Source organism: Mauremys reevesii, linkage group 1 (assembly GCF_016161935.1).
Source record: "Mauremys reevesii isolate NIE-2019 linkage group 1, ASM1616193v1, whole genome shotgun sequence".
In the NCBI taxonomy this organism is placed as follows: Eukaryota; Metazoa; Chordata; order Testudines; family Geoemydidae; genus Mauremys; species Mauremys reevesii.
This window is the reverse complement of record NC_052623.1, coordinates 103882855-103897785: the sequence shown is the minus strand read 5'-3', so window position 1 is coordinate 103897785 and position 14931 is coordinate 103882855. Positions and strand designations below refer to the sequence as shown.

At 41.0% G+C, this 14931-nt stretch overlaps 1 protein-coding gene across 2 annotated transcripts in view; it reads left to right on the top strand.

The window, feature by feature from the left end:
* TMTC4 (transmembrane O-mannosyltransferase targeting cadherins 4) overlaps nucleotides 1-14616 on the top strand; it is a 73289-nt gene extending 58673 nt beyond the window's left edge. For both annotated transcript variants that reach the window (XM_039502559.1, XM_039502566.1), the window contains exons 12-18: nucleotides 3369-3448; nucleotides 3655-3762; nucleotides 3867-4008; nucleotides 7698-7812; nucleotides 8675-8787; nucleotides 13318-13387; nucleotides 13910-14616. In XM_039502559.1, the coding sequence (XP_039358493.1) occupies nucleotides 3369-3448; nucleotides 3655-3762; nucleotides 3867-4008; nucleotides 7698-7812; nucleotides 8675-8787; nucleotides 13318-13387; nucleotides 13910-14061 (780 nt within the window). In that variant the 3' untranslated portion in view covers nucleotides 14062-14616. The remainder of the gene's footprint in view (nucleotides 1-3368; nucleotides 3449-3654; nucleotides 3763-3866; nucleotides 4009-7697; nucleotides 7813-8674; nucleotides 8788-13317; nucleotides 13388-13909) is intronic.
* The last annotated feature ends 315 nt before the right edge of the window (nucleotides 14617-14931 follow it).

Below are 14931 nucleotides of genomic sequence, written 5' to 3'. Positions count from 1 at the left end.
ACACCATCAGCTTAGGAAAAAAAAAAGACTGTGAATGGCTTTGCAAATACAGAACAGTTTCTCTCCTCCCTCTTTCACACCACACTGCTGGAACAGGGCCCCCCCCCCTGATTGATTGATCTAACTATCTCTAGCTCTCTTTTTTTTTGCTTTATATATTATACACACTACTGTTCCTGTCCACTTCCATCCCATCAAGAAGTGGGTATCACCACCATGCTGCCAAAACTTCTGTTAGTCTAAGCTAAGCCTTCTTTTTCTTTGCTGCTTCTACTCTTAAAGAACTACCAGACAGACACGGCTACTCTACAGAGCATTGATGCAATTCTCCCATCTTGTCTGACTAAGTGGTTTCACAGAGAATTCACATGGCCAGTTGGAATCTCCCAATGGTGTGTTGAGCCTGAGAAAAACACATAACATGTTGCACCAGGTCAAAGAAACTGCTTGTCTCCAAACAGCATCTAGCAGCATCATTTACAACCAAATTCAGAGCATGCACACTGCAAGGAACGAAAAAGGCCCTGGGATTGATTTCCATCATTCTCCTTTGCACACCATTGTCTTTACTCTTCATATTACTCCCATTATCATAGCCTTGGCTGCATAAGTTTTCAACAGATAATGACATTGTTTCAAGCTCTTGTAGAATAGTTTCAGTCATAATTGCTCTAGTCATCTCCTTCAGTGGTATGAAACCCCAAAAATGTTCCTTTATGAGCACTTCAACGTTATCTTCATCTGCAGACTTTTCGATATTCACAGAATGAATGATCGTCATTTGTTCAACAGTACTCACATCTGGTGTACAGTCCAGTATTATTGAAAAGTATTTTGCAGAATAGGCAGCTTCTACAATTTTCTTTTTAATGGCATTTGCTAGGATTTGAATCAGTTCATTCTGCATATTTTTTCCTAAATAATAAACCTGTGTTTCATGATCAGTTATTTTGTGTAGATGCTCCTTCATGACTGGATCAAACAAAACTTAGGTATTCAACAAATTTTAAAAAGTTTCTATTACCTGGACTGTATAATTTTTTATTTCTATCCTGGCCATGGAATGCTAAATTTTGCCCACTGAGAACTCTCACTAAAGCAATCAGATGTTCTAATATTTATTGCCAATAATCTTCTTTTTCCTTGATCACATATAAATTTTCTTCAATAGTTTTTCCTTTTTTCAGTCGTAATTCAAGTTCTTTCCAATTTTGAAAGCATTCCAAATGTTCTGTACTTCTTTCATGTGAAGAGAGAATTGAAGATATATTTTTCCGGTCCTTTGAACCATTTTCAATAAGTGATGAACCAGTTGCTTGATTTCTAAACAACTTGCAGCAAAAGCAAAACACAGAGTCCTTCGACACTGAATATTGTAACCAGTTTCAATGAATTTCTTCCCCGTTAATGAGTTTTTTTTAATGCTGAGAGCATTTTTTTTTTTTTTTATTTAGAAAAAAAATCAATTTGTTCGGTCCATGTTGTTCAATGATTTTTTGCTTTGCACACTGTTATCACATCTGGGCCCTGAAGCTGGGTCCTCTGTAACTTAACTTGTTTTTGTCCTTTTTTTTCTTCATTCTTTTTATTTCATTTACTTCAATTTCTGTGTGTGTGTCTGTGAATGAATACATTTTCTCCACTTCAGTCTGAGGCTGTGAGCTTATCTAGAAGATCTAGAAGTAAGTTTCCAGCATCTTGAGTTTTTTTTTTGCTTTTTGTGGATGTCTCAGCATCTCAATCTCAGTCATCTTGATGTTCAATCTTGATGTCCATGCAGATGTCTATGCCTCCTCCTCTCCCTCCAAGTAAAATTTCTTCATCTGATGTTGTGCTTTTGTCTTTTTTTTATTTATTAAGATATTAGAGAGATTCGGAAAGGATCCCTGCTTTCTTTTTTTTTGGTCCTCCTTCTCAGGCTTGGTTAACGATCTCAGCTCCTTGAGGTTTTTCTTTTTCCTTTCTGTATTGGGGGATTATTCTGTGTACTGTGTTCAACTGCATGCATTATAGCTAGCTCCACACACATGATTACACACACAACATTACAACATTTTTACACCACAGCACATTCATCACCATCTTTTCACTGCTTTTTTAACACATAATAGTTCTGCTATTAACAACATACATTCACTTGCCTATTAAAAACAGCTAATACAAATAACAAATGACCTTTTTCACATTGGTTGTTTGACAGTAATTGTGTTTTAGTGTTTGCTTCCTCACCCCCACCTGACGGTTTATGACATCATCATTTTTGTTCATCAGTTTTGTTAATTTGTTTTTATTTTTTTTTATTATTATTATTTATTTATTACATTAGAACAAACTATAAAATTAATTTCATAATATATATAATTTAATAATATAACAATTTAATAATACTACATTTTGATACTATACTTTTTTAATTTATAATGCTGAATAGGCAACCAGACAGCAAGTGGAAAAATCGGATGGGGGGGGTATCGGTGCCTATATAAGAAAAAAGCCCCTAATAAAAAGCCATCTGGACATCTGGTCACCCTAATGCTGAAAGACATTTTTTATTTTATTTTTTATTTTTTGGCACCAAGCAACACAATTTTCCACAGTATTCGCTCGATTCTTAACCATCTACCAGCGATGTGTGTTAAAATGACCATTTGACATGTATCAGCTTGTGATATCTCCACTCTGTATGAATTTCCGGCCATGCGACCTTGATGTATGTTTGAGTTAGGTGTCACTAGCATTGCAGCTCTTGCCGCTGGTGGATGTGTTTCACTGTGGCTGAGTTACTGCTTATCAAAATTGTGGAGTGGGTCATCTTGACCCTACGTTGCAAATTGGAAAAAAAAATTGCTAAAATATTTTCTTGCAGTAAATAAAAGATTTGACATATTAATACATTTTCAGAAATGTAGAGAAATGAATTATAATTCATATTCCCTCCATATGCACACGGGAATTGAAATAATGACATCTTCGTTATTTTTTTCATCTTTTTCATTTTTTTCTATTTTTTTACTTGATTTTTTTCCTTGAATTTGGCGCTCCATTTAACTTGGCACCCTAGGTGACTGCCTAGTTTGCTTATATGGATGGACCGCCCCTGATCCCAAATTGTCCATTTCTTCCTCAGATACTTTTGGGCCCTCTTCATGATAGAGTCCATATCTCAGGAACCAACTGGAACCTTTCCCACCCCTGACTGCAAGTCTGGGGGAAAGAAGTCTTAAAGGTGTGAAAAAAGAAAAGTAGCCATGAAAAGGTTCAGCACTGAAATAAATGAATACTGATTTTGTAGCCAAAAACTTTAGCAACTTGGTCCCACAATATATCTGACTGGAACATTTGGATAAATTTTTTATTTGTATTTTCAGGTGCACTACAATGTTGGCAAAAACTTGGCTGATAAAGGCAACCAAACAGCTGCAATCAAATACTACAGGGAAGCTGTAAGGTATTTTCAATTTATTATTTCACTAAGCTATCCTAAAAGTTCTTTAATTTCTCAGAGGCACAGTAAGACTGAGAAAATGTTGAGGACTTTGGGATTTCAGCTGCAAAATTTTGCAGTGTCACATAACTAATCATCCAGCTGAAAGGAAAGGGAATGACTACAGTACCTTGATTCTGTATGAGTAACAAATTTCTCTTATATTCTAGGTTGAACCCCAAATATGTACATGCCATGAACAACCTTGGAAATATCTTGAAAGAAAGAAATGAGCTCCAGGAAGCGGAGGGGCTGCTGTCCTTAGCTGTGCAAATACAGTATGTTAAAAGAATGGCAAGCATTGTTGCGTCAACTGACCACAAACAGTACAATGGGATCTTGTATTCCAAATGCTAAAATGTATTTTAAATTTTTTGCCTAGGCCTGATTTTGCTGCTGCATGGATGAATCTAGGAATAGTACAGAATAGTTTAAGAAGGTTTGAAGAAGCAGAGCAAAGCTACTGGACTGCAATTAAACACCGGAAAAAATACCCAGATTGTTACTACAATTTAGGACGGTTGGTAAGTGTTTTTTTAATGAAATTGTGGCATGTGATTTAAATTGTGATAGCTGGATTTTCAGTGTAAATTCTGCTTTATCACTCAACACTGACAATAACTCAGATTTGAGTGTAAATTGGAGGTGATCTCATGTTTTTAAGACCATCTCTTGTGAATCCCCAATCTACCTCTCCCTCATCTACAAAAGAGGCATTCTTCCTGAGTTTGTCATTACTTTTTCATATAAAAACATATAAATACAAATATATTCGGCAAAAATCTAGCTTCTGTGCTTCACAAAGCTACCTTTTCCTCCAGGAGATAATTACTAGTCACTTTTCAAAATCTTGGCTTCAGTTCTAAAAAAACTAGGATATTTCAACAACCTGTTGTGTAACAGAGCTATACCAAAAAGGAGGGGGAGAAAAAAAAAAGTCAATGCAGATTGGTTTCAATATTTTATTTAGATTTAAAAAAAAATGTATATGCCCATCCTTTTCCTCTAGGCACATGAATCTCTAAAAACCATACACAAATCATACCAGAAGAGCAAAAGGAAAATATGATTTTTTCATAAAAAGGGATAATCTCTAAAGATTTAAAAATACTGTGAAACCCCGCTATAACGCGATGTTTGGGGTCCAAAAACTTCCATCGTGCTAAATGTGGGGTCGCAGTATAGCGGGGTTTCAAGCCAGTCAGTTTGTCAGTGGTCCCCAACGCGGTACATTGATGTGCGCCGCCTAGTGCCTCTAGTGCCCAGCAGGGGAGAGGAGCTGCAGCCTCCTGCTTGCCGGGGACAGAGAACTCCAGGGCTGCGGGCGCCGGTACTCTCTGTCCCCGGCAGGTGCGGGGCCGTGGTTTCTCTACGGCTTCAAGAGTAGTTGCGGCTCCCCGCCTTCTGGGGACAGAGAACTCCGGGGCTGCAGGCGCCGGTGCTCTCTGTCCCTGGCAGGCCGTAGAGAAGCCGCGGCCCCGCACCTGCCAGTGATAGAGAACTCCAAAATAAGTCTTGAAAAATTGTTGGCTCCACCACACTCTTCTCAAAACATGAATGTGCTACTGGCCACAAAAAGGTTGGGGACCACTGCCGTAATACTGTTCGCGTTTTGCTGGAATACTGTACTTTTTTATGACATTTAGGATAAAGTGACTTGTGGCCATTGCAGATCCATTGCACTTACTGTAGTTCTCAGGTTGTACATGTGTATGGTGTTTGTCTATGAAGTTGTTGTTAATTTTCTATATTTTTAAAGATATTTTACCGTTATGAATATGCCAGTTCGCAAACGCAAGTCGCTTTCTGCCCAAGAGAAACTGTATGCCCTGGATCAACTAAAGAAGGGCAAACAACAAACTCAGCTTGCTAGATATCTAGGGATTAGCGAGTCCACTCTGCGAGGGTGGAAAAAAGAAGAAGAAAAGCTCCGTAGCCTACCCTGCATTCTTGAAGAGGAAACTGGTTTTCAGCGCAAAAAGGTCAAGTTTGCTAATGATGAAAGCCTAGATTCAGCCTTGTATCAATGGTTTGTCCAGGCCTGCTCAGAAGGAGTTCCTATTTCTGGCCCTATTCTGAAAGCTCAAGCAGAGAAATTTGATCGCCTTATCAATGGAAATGAATCCAAATTTAAGGCGTGTAATGGCTGGCTGGACAGATTCAAGAAAAGGCACACTATAAGCCAAGTTCTTGTGTCTGGGGAAATCCGCTCAGCTGATAAAGAGGCTGCTGATTCCTATCCAATTGAGCTTAAAAAGTTGCTGGAGGAAGGTTGCTACACAGCCAATCAAGTTTACAACTGCGACGAGACTGGTTTATGCTTTAAAATGTTACCCAATCGCACCCTCGCAACCAAGACTGACAGTCACAAATGAGAAGGCTTTAAGCAGAGAAAGGACCGAGTCACTCTCTTGTTTTGCGTCAACAAGTCTGGCAGCCACAAACTCCGACCTCTGATGATCGGAAAAGCGAGGTCTCCCAGATGTTTTCATCATGTTAATATTAAAGCCCTTCCCTTTGAATACACCAACAGCAAGAATGCATGGATGAATAGCTCCATATTTGAAGGCTGGTTCCATAAAACTTTCGTGCCAGCCGTTCGGGCTCATTTGCGAAAAATGAAGCAGGAGGAAAAAGCTCTCCTTCTGCTGGATAATTGCCCTGCCAACCCCCCAGCAGAAAATCTTGTCAGTCGTGATGGCAAGATTAAAGTCTCTTATCTCCCGAAGAACACTACATCAGAAATCCAGCCACTGGACCAAGGCATCATATCGGTATTTAAACAAAACTATCGTCGGGAAATGATCAAGCGGATGGTAGTGGGTAACAACTCCTCAGTCCACACATCACTGGCATCACTCAACTTGAAAGAAGTCTGTCACCTCGGCGGGAAAGCCTGGGATGCTATCTCTGCACGTTGCATTGAACGGTGCTGGATTAAGGGTCTTGATCCAGCTTTTCCATCATCTACACACGAAGATGGCAGTGATGATGAGCCTGAATTTACAAGATTCATTGAAGACGATGTATGTTTAGCCAAAGAAGCACTCCAAGAATATGAGCACAGTCATCATGATATCCTCAACTGGTTTTCAGCAGATGACATCTGCCCCATATATGAACACATCTCAGATGATGAAATTGTTGCAAAGTCAGTGAGAAGAATGAAGCTGCACCACCAGAGCCTGAAACCAGTGGCGATAATGACGACGACGACGATGATGCAACCTCAACTACCCCACCAAAAGCGTCTGAGGCAGTAAAGCACCTAGAAGCCAGTTTGAGGTGGCTGGAAACTCAAGACGTGGAGAGTATCAAAATCCTCCAACTCAGAAGCATACTTGATTTTGCTAGAAGCCAACCGTCCGCGGCAAATAAGCAGACCACACTAGATAGCTTTTTTAAGAAGCGATGACATTTAAAATTATGAAGTCATGCAACCAGATTGACTTTGCACTCTGCACAATGATTAGTACTGTACTGTATACAGTACTGTAGTTGATTTCACGTTTCTCTGTCCCCGGCAGGTGCGGGGCTGCGGCTCCTCTTGAAACCAGAGAGAAGCCGCGGCCCTGCGCCTGCCGGGGACAGAGAGCACCGGTGCCCGCAGCCCTGGAGTTCTCTGTCCCTGGCAGGCGGGGAGCCGCGGCTCCTCTTGAAGCCGGACAGAAGCCGCGGCCCCGTGCCTGCTGGGGACAGAGAGCACCGGCGCCCGCAGCCCCGGAGTTCTCTGTCCCTGGCAGGGGGGGAGGCGCGGCTCCTCTTGAAGCCGGACAGAAGCCGCGGCCCCGTGCCTGCTGGGGACAGAGAGCACCGGCGCCCGCAGCCTCGGAGTTCTCTGTCCCTGGCAGGTGCGGGGCTGCAGCTTCTCTCCCCTGCCATGGTGTTGGGGACCACTGGTACAGTACTATATTATGCCTTAAAGGGGAACCAACCTATGATCACGTTATATGCGATTTTGCATTATGGCGGGGTGCGTTATTGCAAGGTTTGACTGTACCACCACTCTTAAACACTTTATATCCTCTTTAATGCACCCTTGTCTGCTGAATGGGATAGTATTCTGATACTACATACATGTTTTAGTTTCTTTTCTGAAAAGAACATTGGGAACACTGAACAAGACAAATGAGTATCTCTGTACCATCTTTAGCATGAACTGTATGACAAAAGCAAAGCAGGATATAATTACTGTGGATTGCCTTACTTTCAGTATGCAGATTTGAATCGCCACATAGATGCATTGAATGCATGGAGGAATGCTACAGTTCTGAAACCAGAGCATAGTTTGGCTTGGAACAACATGATTATATTGCTTGATAATACAGGTACAGTATATTAATGGTTTTGATGGTTACTTACATAATAGGTCTTATAAACCTTGAAGCTACAGATAGAGGGATAGCAAAAATGCCAACCTGGCTCTGCGACTTTTAGGGATGTTTACCAAAAAAAGGCGGATGCCTGCACTCTCTCTCTCCCCCACTCCCCTCATCCCAAAGAAACCAGGAACTCTCTCTCCTCCCTAGAAAAACAGAGATCTCTCCCCCACCCCTTCCTATCTGTGGCCCAGATGGGGGCCTGCCCCCCCCCCCGCTTATGTCCCTGACTCCCACCCCCAAACAGGGAGAACAGGAGAATCGGCATCAGAAAGCTGCCCTCTTATGCCACCTAGGGCCCATAATTACCTTGGTCAGTTCCAGATGTGCACCTCCTTCCCAAGATGATGATACTCTTCCTTTTCTCCCTCCTCTGTCATGTTCCCTCTCTTGCTGCTTCTCGTCTTCTCCCACAGTCTGTGCAGTGAGGGTCTGATAGGAAGCAAATCACTGCAATTGTCAGTGGAGTTCGGGGTGCTGGATTCACCGCCCAAGCCACAGGCTGCGTGTTGTGCTCTTACTGCTCTGTATGCTGGCATGCTCTAGGTAGCTAGTGCATATTAACATAGGCAGGCTCCACGTGGTCACTTGTTCTGGCAGCTCCGGGAATGGAAGCTACTTCAGTTATGCCCCTGAAGAAGTCCTGGAGGTCCCAGAAGGTCACGGAATCTGTGACCTCTGTGATGGAATCGTAGCCTTATTTATAATACAGTATACATATGCTGACTGGAAAGCGTCTAAAATATTAGCTATGTTAAAAGTTCTCTGTTTTTCTTTTCCTTCTCTCCTTCGTCACCCTATGCATTCCCAGGGAATTTAGCACAAGCCGAAGCAGTTGGAAGAGAGGCCCTGGAACTGATACCTAATGATCATTCTCTTATGTTTTCTTTGGCAAATGTACTGGGAAAATCACAGAAATATAAGGTATGTAATCTGAAGTGATCTGAATGTTTGCATTTAAAAGTGAAATGTGTGGGAGGAAGGCACTGGACTGTGACTCGGCAGGTCGGGGTTCAGCGTCCCACTGTGCCACAGAACTCCTGTGAGACATTGGGCAAGATACTTAATCTCTCTGTGCCTCGGTTTCCCAAATGTAAAATAGAGATGATAATTCCTTAGCATCCATTGTGTCATGAGAATAAATCTGTAAATACTTTGGGGCATCCAATCACTGTGGTGTATATTTTGAAAAATAGAGCCAGATAATGTATTTAAGACTGTAGATAGGACAGGACTGAAAGAACCAACCAGTCCTTGTACTTGGACATAAAGAAAACATCTGCAAATAAGGAGGTAAACACAGTTCATATGGTAAGTGTTAGACATTTGTTTCTGAAAGGAATTGACTGCCGCATGTAACAAGAATCAGTCTCTTGATTAAATATTCTCATCAGTAATTGTCACCATTGCTACAGCATGAAAGAGAAATAAAACACACATTAACAGGAGACAACATAATGGAAGGGCAGCAAGGAAAAAAATTGCAATTAACTGTTCCGTTTGGTCTCATTTTTTGTAATGGGTAGTTTAGGAGCAAGCTATCAAAGTCAACTCATGCATCTGTGGAGTGTTTTGCAAATGGATCAGCAGTAGCACACAGCTCTGCATATGTGTCACGAAGGGTTTGAGTTATGTTTGCTTGTTAATGAGCCAAAAGTTAGTCTTATTTTGTGGAATCACTGACCGAGAATAAGCCACCTACTGTGAATAAATGTAGTTGTCCTCACTGCCTCTGTGTTTATCCTCATCATCTGAAATGTAAGTGACAGGAAGAGATGAATAATCTGGGAAGCTTTTTGGATTTCTCATATAAACAATGTTTGCTCCACTAAGGTCTTTTGATTTGTAGCAATAATATAGCACTGAAGTAACATCCTGAGTACATCTTGAATGAGAAGCATTTATGACCTCTAGATCTTTCAGGATAGAAATATATTTTTTTTCACCGATTACAGTGTTAGGTGATATTTATCTCCATTTTCTTGCCCTTTTCCAGGATGGTGAAACCTAGTTATGTATCTAAGCTATCAAGTTTACTGTAGTTGTCACAGGAGAAATGTGCCTTCAGAGAGGACTTAAAAGAGAAGAGGGGAGGTGCTTTGATGACCAGCTCAGGAAAGTCATCCTGTTTGCAGGGGGGTAATATGGAAGAAATTAGAGATGGTTGTGGGAGAAAATGGGGCTCTGGGATTGGCACCATTAGTGGAGTGGAAGGAACCAGAAAGTGGTAGTGGGGGAGAATGTGATGAGAAGCTCAGTATGATCAGTGGGGAAGTGTGGAATTATGCACAGGGCCAGCTCCAGGCACCAGCCCAGTAAGCAGGTGCTTGGGGTGGCCACGGGGAAGGAGCGGCACGTCCAGCTCTTTGGCGGCAATTCGGCAGCAGGTCCCTCAGTCTCTCTCGGAGCGAAGGACCAGCCGCCGAATTGCCACCGAAGACTGAAGCGGCGGCAGTAGAGCTGCAGATCGCAATCGCGGCTTCCTTTTTTTTTCCTCTCTCTTTTTTTTTTTTTTTGCTGCTTGAGGTGGCAAAAACCCTGGAGCCAGCCCTGGTTATGCAGGGCCTTAAAAGGCACTAACAGGCAACTTGAACTTGGTGTGGTGTAGCAGGGGAAGAGCAAGTGGAGGGATTCAAAGAAGGGACTGATATGGTTTGTTCAATAGGGAAGGGAAATGATCTTAGCAGCTACCTTCTCTATGGACTGGAGGGGAAGAATGTAGGCATCAGGAAGGCTAGGGAGCAGTAGGTTACATGGGAGATAATGAGAGCTTGGACAAGAGTTCTAGCTATAAGGATAGACAGAAAGGGATGCATCTCAGAGATCTCTTCTAGGAAAAAGATTCAAGATTAGAACGTGTCAAGTGCCTAGACAGGTTGAGTGAAATTTGTGTTGGAGAGAAAGATTGAATGATGATATGGCTTCCAGTACTTAGTGGATAGATAATCTCATAAATAATGTGTCTGCATAAGGGTTGCCAAGGTGTCAGTTCTGCCCTTGAAGCACACTAAGCATATTTTTTCAATCCATATTCCTTTTGAAGCATTCTATTGATTTTGGAAATGTCTTGCCAGCTTGAAAGCTAGGTTTTCTTTCAATATGACTGCAGCAATGTTGCCTGTAGTTTCAAATTCACTATGCATTTTTCCAGAACGGATGACTTAATGTAACTCCTAAGCGTACGAAAGATGGAAATTCTTAACTGAGATCTGGTTTTAGCAAATTAATTTCCTTCCTTAAATATACTCCCTTTTTGAAATGGACAGAGCAACCACAGATCTCGGAAGCCATCTCTACCACTTTGAAAGTATGTGTATATTATAAGTGTAACCACAGTGTTTTTGTTCAAGAAATACAAGATGTTAGCCCCATTGGCTAAGTTAACGTGTCTCCATATTTGAGGTAAAAACAAACTCGTTTTGTGCTGCAACTCTGGCAGCCGATGGAATATGCAGCATGCTTTTTTTCAAAGCTTTTGCTACAAACAGTGCTGCAAGTATCCTGACAACACTTAATTTAAAGATTTGGCTGTCCAGACCAACTGAAATATTGCTCAGTGTACTGAAATGTTTATTTAATGCAATGGGATAGTCTTCAAACTGCCTTTAATCATCTGATGCTCTTCTACTAACTGCTGAGCAAAGCAATGGCAGTAAAATCTTTTCAATAAGTATGTGCCAGAAGGCATATGGTAATGGGAGTCAGTTGCAAACGTGTTTTATTAAGTTTTCTGGAGAACACCATGCACAATAACTGTACTCTATAATACTTGGGTAGAGGAGGAATGAGTTCCTATGTTTGCTCCTCCTACTATGTGGCTGGTAACAATTTATTGAAATACTGGGTTAACTGGGCAGCAGCACATCTGTGCACTTTGATGGCTCTATCTTCCCAATGGAAAAAGCAGAAGTCTACTTTTTAGCTAAAATCTTAGAATTTCCAGCATATTGGATAATACAGCAAAGATTGCAGAGAGATTCCAACATTGTGGGAAGTGTGACTTTATTAATCTTTTACTTTTTCCCTGCTCCTGGTGTTAGGGCAAGTTTGTTTGGAGGATTTTGCTGTGTGTGTATGTGCAATGAACTTGGAGACAGATGGAAATGCCAATCCTGCCACCAAAGGCCTGTTTTCCCCACTTTAAAGAATTCAGATGCATGGTTCAGTAGCTTGTTCCCATGTAAGGACAGAGTAGGCCTTCATGGCTGTGGTTTATAAAACTGTTCTCACAGGACAGCTTGTATTTGGTTTTTGGGCCTAAGATGTAAAGGCCTTGTACACCAGACAATCTTCTAGGAAGTAGTGGCCTTTCCTTAGGTGTACTGGACAGTAACTGTCCATTAGGGTATGCTTACACAACAGCTGAAAGGTGCGATTCCCAGCGTGGGTAGACTTAAACATACATGCTAGCTCTGTGGCTGTGGTGGCACAGATGGTGCCTTGGGCTAGCTGCCAAATATATACCTAGGAGGTTGGGTGGGATTATACTCTTGCAGCTTGCCCAAACTACTGCCCGTGCTGCGGCAGCTATGCTGCTATTTTGAATGCTCCATCTTGAGCGGAGCTAGTACGTCTGTCTGTCCACACCCACAGACTCAAGGAACGCAAAACGTACCACTTATAGCTGGCCTTTTGTCTCTAAAGTCTTTTGCCTGGGAACTGAGCTGGAGACTGTCCAAGAATCTAAAATATACAGCAGAACAGAAATTACCTAAAATTACCTTTCTAAAATATCTAAACTTAACTTTTTTTTTAACATGATTTTTAACAAGACTGATTCTCTGGGCACAGAGTAAAGGTCTCTGCACTGGTGGTTAGCTTTGGGAAGATAAAACTTGAAAAGCGGTTAAGAAACTGACCAGATTCTTATAATCTTGGCTCTGAACATCTGGTGCCATGAGAGGCCTTTGCTTTTCTAAAAGATTCCCAAACGTCAACAGTGCTAAGGACACATCCCACAAGTGGGAATATTCAGAGGACACGTATAGATGTAGTGATTTTTTTCCCAGTGATTTGTAGTTTTTATATTTTAAAGTAGAGGTACTGTTCCTCAAGGTGGATTATATTCAGACCTCCACTTCAGATGTGTTTACTGTAACTCTGTTTTACATTCTGAAACATTAGGAATATGTGAAAATTTGATTAAAATGTACACTGCTTTACAAACTTACTGCTAGTTGCCTGCTACAATAGCAGAAGCCTGTGATACATTGGTGCTTGTGTAGTAAGTATTAGTGTAGTTTATATTTAGTGGAGGCTGCAGCCACCAGAGAGCAACAAGTTCAGACTGTGTTATATATAACATTGTGAGGAGGTAATATATTGTATAGATGAGAAAATATGGCTACAACTCTAATACAATTTGTGACGTCTTTGTGGTGCTTTGGTGCACTTTGCATTTTGTGTACTACAATAGTAACCTATACTGTTGACATCTTCTTCCAAATTATTCAGGAATCTGAAGCTTTGTTCCTCAAGGCAATTAAAGCCAATCCAAATGCAGCCAGTTATCATGGTAATTTGGGGTAAGAACCTTTCTAACTCCTCAAGTGTAAACTTTTATAACATGCGTTGTTTGTTCCCTTATGTTCATTGTGTATAAAAAGAAGTTTTGAGACTGTTCCTGCTGGGTGGATTTCTATTCTGACTAATTTCTAGGAAGCCATCAAGGAAATGGGGCATCAAAAACTAAAAGCTGTCACATGGTATGATAGATCAGATAGGTTGCATGTAGTAGTCCAGAGATGGCAGAACTTCGGTGGCTGCAAATTGGTTCATTTGAGCTATGCTTGTAAACCTTTATGAGCTCATATAAATACAGTAATTTATGGCTACAACATAGTTCATTCCTCCATCATTCCATGGCTGGTTCTTTTCCCAAGCTCTGCTCCTGCAGCTGGCAGAAGAACAAACTACTACTGTGCCACTAACCAGCCAAAAAAACCTTTATTGGAAACAAATGCCTTAATGTTGTTTTCCAAGTGATTGGCAAGATTGCACATTATTCAACAGTATTGCTAATGAAAACTCCTCATTGCTGTTTCAGCTGTGCTTTACCATCGCTGGGGAAATCTTGACTTAGCCAAGAAACACTATGAAGTCTCTCTGAAGCTTGACCCTGCTGCACCTGGGACCAAGGAAAACTACAGCCTCTTAAAAAGAAAACTGGAACAATTGCAAAAGAAAGGCGATGTCTGATGTTTCTTTTTAGGCTGTCAGTGCATGCTGCGTACCTTTAATGTTACAGGGCTACTTTTAACCATGTAAGGAATTCAGTCACAGAGTTTTAAAAATAATAATTACAGCACCACTAATGCACACTCAAATGCTTGATTTGGTCTTACATTGGAAATGTATCTTTTTTCAGTTGACGCAACTGTAGATTCTAAAATTTCCGCTCAAGAATGTTATCTTTTCTGTTTTTGTTTTTTGAAATCTTTAACTGTTTTAAAGCCCATTAAATACACTGACATGGGTATGTGAAATTAATGTAGAGTGGAGTTTCACAACTGTACTTCACAACGCTATAAGTAAATAGCAAAGTTTATTTTCATATGCAGTTGATTCATTCATCTGACTTGTAGTATCAATGTAGAATACTAAAATGGAGAAAGTGATTTGGAAGAAATGGCACTTTCCTACTTGAAAATCTGATCCCTTACACCAGGGGTCGGCAACCTTTCAGAAGTGGTGTGCCAAGTCTTCATTTATTCACTCTGATTTAAGGTTTTGCGTGCCAGTAATACATTTTAATCTTTTTAGAAGGTCTCTTTCTATAAGTCTATAATATACAACTAAACTATTGTTGTATGTAAAGTAAATAAGGTTTTTAAAATGTTTAAGAAGCTTCATTTAAAATTAAACTAAAATGCAGAGCCCCCGGACCGCTGGCCAGAACCCAGGCAGTGTGAGTGCCACTGAAAATCAGCGCGCGTGCTGCCTTTGGCACGTGTGCCATAGGTTGCCTACCCCTGCCTTACATGTATGCAGAATCATAGATATTCACTTCAGAGAGTGAAGTGGATTCCAGTCTATATAGCACATCAACAGAATGGTTAATCATTACAA